Below are 3,928 nucleotides of genomic sequence, written 5' to 3'. Positions count from 1 at the left end.
ATAGTGGGATTGACCGAAGCATTATAACGCTTCCACGGCTGAAAGGTGTGACGGGGATCGAACCCACGACCCTCAGATTGCGAGTAGAGCGCCCTAACCACCTGGCCATGCCGGGCCGCGGTTACTTTCAGCAGACCACCTGATTCTTAACGACACTCTCAGAAAAAATAAATGTGTTATGTAGCTTTACCTGGAAATAATATCAAATTAAGAATATAGTAATAAAACAAACAAAAAAAAAATAGTTGGAACTTTTTAAAAAAATAACATTAAGCTCTTTCAGAAAACTACAGATCGATTAGCGCAAAGCACATTTTGATATTATTTAATATCTCCAGCTAAACTATTTTCATAATTCAATACCTTAATATAAGATTCTCTGATTAAATTATTCAACAAACATAGTTTAAAATGAATTGTCTAGTTTTATTCTTAAAAACACAGGAATTAATAAAAACTATTGGAACTTGTTTCGTTTGCATAAAAGTTATTTTTCTCCCCCGGTGAGTCAGTGGTAAGTTTACGGACTTCGGTTTCCCGCGGTGGACACACCACACCAGAGAGCCCAGTGTGGCTTTGCTATAAAACAAACACACTTAACCCCATATTACTCACCTGAATTATCATTAAAGTAGATTCTGTCTTGTAAAGACTGGGAAATATTTATTAAAACTTCATGGTGTTAATGGTATGAGTCATCGAATTAAATTAAATCCAATTAAACGTTTTCTAATGTTTAGTTGGTAAAAGTCTTCGGAGTGAAGCCAGGAAATGTTATTGGTAGTCTAGGCTCACTTCTTGAACGTTATTTGTCTCTCTGTATTCCAATTAAGTAAATCGAAGGTACTATATATAAAACAATGAAACCCTACTACGGATTTCCTGGATGAACCCTAATCTGCTGGGAATTAACTTCTTTTTTTTTTTACGCTGGATAAATCTTAATTAACTGACGAATTATACACATACATATATATCTATATAACTATGCTCTTTCTATGTTCGTTTCTATAACTGACGGGGCCCGGAATGGTCAGGTGGTTAGGGCGCTCGACTCGCAATCTGCGGGTCGCGGGTTCGAATCCCCGTCACACCAAACATGCTCGCCCTTTCAGCCGTGGGGCGTTATAATTTACGGTCAATCCCACTATTCGTTGATAAAACAGTAGCCCAAAAGTTGACGGTGGGTAGTGATGACTAACTGCCTTCCCTCTAGTCTTACACTGCTAAATTAGGGACGGCTAGCGTGTAGCTTTTTGCGAAATTTAAAACAAATAAACAAACAAACTATAACTGACGGAACAATTAATATGTTGCTCTAATTGTATTTACAATTTTATTTGGATAATACCGACCAAGTAAACACATACCAGTGGAATTTTGTAAAAGCAACAAATGGTCAAATATTAACAATATAACTATCTTTCTTAGTACAATTGCAGTATTAATCATGAAAGTTGTGTATGAGCTACTTAGTTATGAACAGATGTATTGTACATCTCTTGAGCACATCTTCTAATGAACTATGAAAAAATCTAGTTTTTCTTGGTTTGTTGTAAATCGAATAAGAATGACTTCACAATATGAAATATTTGTTTTGAAAGCAATCAGCTTCATCCTACTAGAGTTCTATGTTTAATGTTGTTGGTCATTAAAGCTTCAAAATGGGCTCATTTTAAAAATAGATTTCCTGTTTGACTGCACTTTGCACAACAAAAGAGTTTCACATTACATATTAATTATATGCTTGCATATATATTTAACTGCTTGTACCGCGAATGCCTCCAAAGCGGCAGCCACTGGTCCCATACTTCAAGGACATCTTTTAGTTTACTACAATAACAAAAGTGTTTACTTTAGAGAAAGGAATTAAGCGTTGGCGAGCATCTTGTTATTTCACACATAATGTAATAGTGACATGCAGCTGCCATGCCAATCTTCTAAAAAGGTTTATAAAGTCGAACTTAATTAAACCCGTACTCTGTTGATTTGTATGTAGATAAGAGCATTACCATGTTGTTGTACCGTTCCAAATTTATTACTACATTCAAGCTTATTTGCAGTGAAATTCACTAAAGCGTCTGCTTATTCGAACTCTTATTAAATTTAGTTATGTTTGTTTTTTGTACATTAGTACAAAGCTACACAATGGGCTTTATGTGTTGTGCCCGCCACGAGTAACGAAACCCGGTTTTTAGCGTTATTAACTTTCAGAATTACCACTGAGCCACTGTGGGGGAGGTATTAAATTTCGAACGTACATTTTTATGTAAACGTTAACAGCTTAACATTGGAGGTGACACAACGAAACGGGATTTACCTTTTCAAATAGAGATGTCAACATTTGGATTGAATATACAATTTATTTTGTGTAATTGGCAGGTCGTGGCTTAGTAGTTGGTATGCTCGCCTCTGTTTGATTTACTGTTCGTGATCTGTTGCCGCAAAAACGCGTTCCGTAATGACGAATAATTCCCATTATTCACTCAGATAAGAGTAGCCCAAGATTTGTCAGTTAGTGCTGTTGCCTAGCTGCATTTCCTCTTGCCTATCAGTTCCAAATAAGGAACAACAATGCGTAGATTTTCCGTGTGTAACTTTGTGGGAAATTTTGAAACAAACAAAGAAGTAAAATCTTCTGTAACTCGTAAAATAAAACTACGTCTTGAATAATCAATAAATACTGACCTTTTATCGTTATTATTTTTCAGCTCTAACAGTTCGATTCATTACCAAGAGGTTTATCGGTGATTACGACCCGACTCTGGGTAAGTAGTTATTTTGTTTGTCTACTCTTGATATTTTATTTTTCACGTTCTACATAATGTTTTTAGTTTGTTGACTTAATGTTTTATATATTGACTAACGTAATGATGTTATGACAGACGTATCGGTATTAATGCTATTCATAATTGGAAAGGGAATATTTAAAAGAATCACCAGTGTTCTCTCCCTCCTCCACAGCAATGTGTTCATCGCACATGAGCTGTTCCTGGGGCACGTGGGCGATTTTTGCCTCTGGCCTTAGTGTTCGTGAATTCTCAATTATTACAAGACGCCCCATTTTGCTTAACTCTGGTTGGGTACGATTTATTGCATCCCTCTTATTTGATGGTCCTATGTCCAAACTTCATTCATATGCCTTTGTTTTCCAATTCTATTGAGTGCAAATATACCCTAGTCTTCGATCTGAGCACATCTTTATGATCTGAGTATATGAATATTTTGCGTTGGAAAGGACTGTTACATAATTTTCCCAAAGTGATCTGTTTTCGACAGCATCACATTACCTCCGTTTCGGTTTGTTTATTGTTAAGCACAAAGCTACATTATGAGTTCTCTGTGCTTTGCCCAATGTAGGTATCGAAACTCAATTTTTATCTGTATAAGCCCCGAGTTTTACCAGTAAGCCTCCGTGGGGCCATTACTACATAACACCAAACAATATCAAAATGTAGTTCTTATACAATCTGTTCCACCACGACTTTATATTGGTTGTTGATGTCACGTGGCCTACTGATTTGCGTGTTTCAAATCGTATCAGTATAACGGACTCAACGCTATGTATTAGGTCGTCAAGAAATTAATGTCGCGTTTTTGAAACACTTTCATTAACCACTCCCCAAATAACGTACATCACGTATAATAGTTAAACGAACCGCCTAAACGTCACGTTAGTGTAGCCTATATAAAGTCTAAAGTTTAATATACCCTAATCCGTTATAATGGTGGCACACGACGAGACACACATTTGGCAATGTAATGCTATTTGAATATAATAAGGGAAACAACGCCTCTGTAGCCACAAAGAATATCAAAGAAATTTATGGAATTGTTTTGAGTTCGTAAGTGTCAACGATGGTTCAGCAAACTTCGTTCAGGTGACTTTAGCCGTAAAAACTGTGATGGCAGGGGCCGACATGTTAGA

At 36.4% G+C, this 3,928-nt stretch overlaps 1 protein-coding gene across 3 annotated transcripts in view; it reads left to right on the top strand.

Moving 5' to 3' along the window:
* Positions 1-3,928, top strand: part of LOC106457398 (ras-related and estrogen-regulated growth inhibitor-like) — a 23,808-nt gene that overhangs the window by 10,315 nt on the left and 9,565 nt on the right. For all 3 annotated transcript variants that reach the window (XM_022383298.1, XM_022383299.1, XM_013916809.2), the window contains exon 3: positions 2,712-2,768. In XM_022383298.1, coding sequence (XP_022239006.1) covers positions 2,712-2,768 — 57 coding nt within the window. The remainder of the gene's footprint in view (positions 1-2,711; positions 2,769-3,928) is intronic.

This window comes from Limulus polyphemus, unplaced genomic scaffold (genome assembly GCF_000517525.1).
Source record: "Limulus polyphemus unplaced genomic scaffold, Limulus_polyphemus-2.1.2 Scaffold325, whole genome shotgun sequence".
NCBI lineage: Eukaryota > Metazoa > Arthropoda > Merostomata > Xiphosura > Limulidae > Limulus > Limulus polyphemus.
The sequence above is the reverse complement of the archived record's forward strand: the minus strand, read 5'-3'. Positions and strand labels throughout refer to the sequence as shown.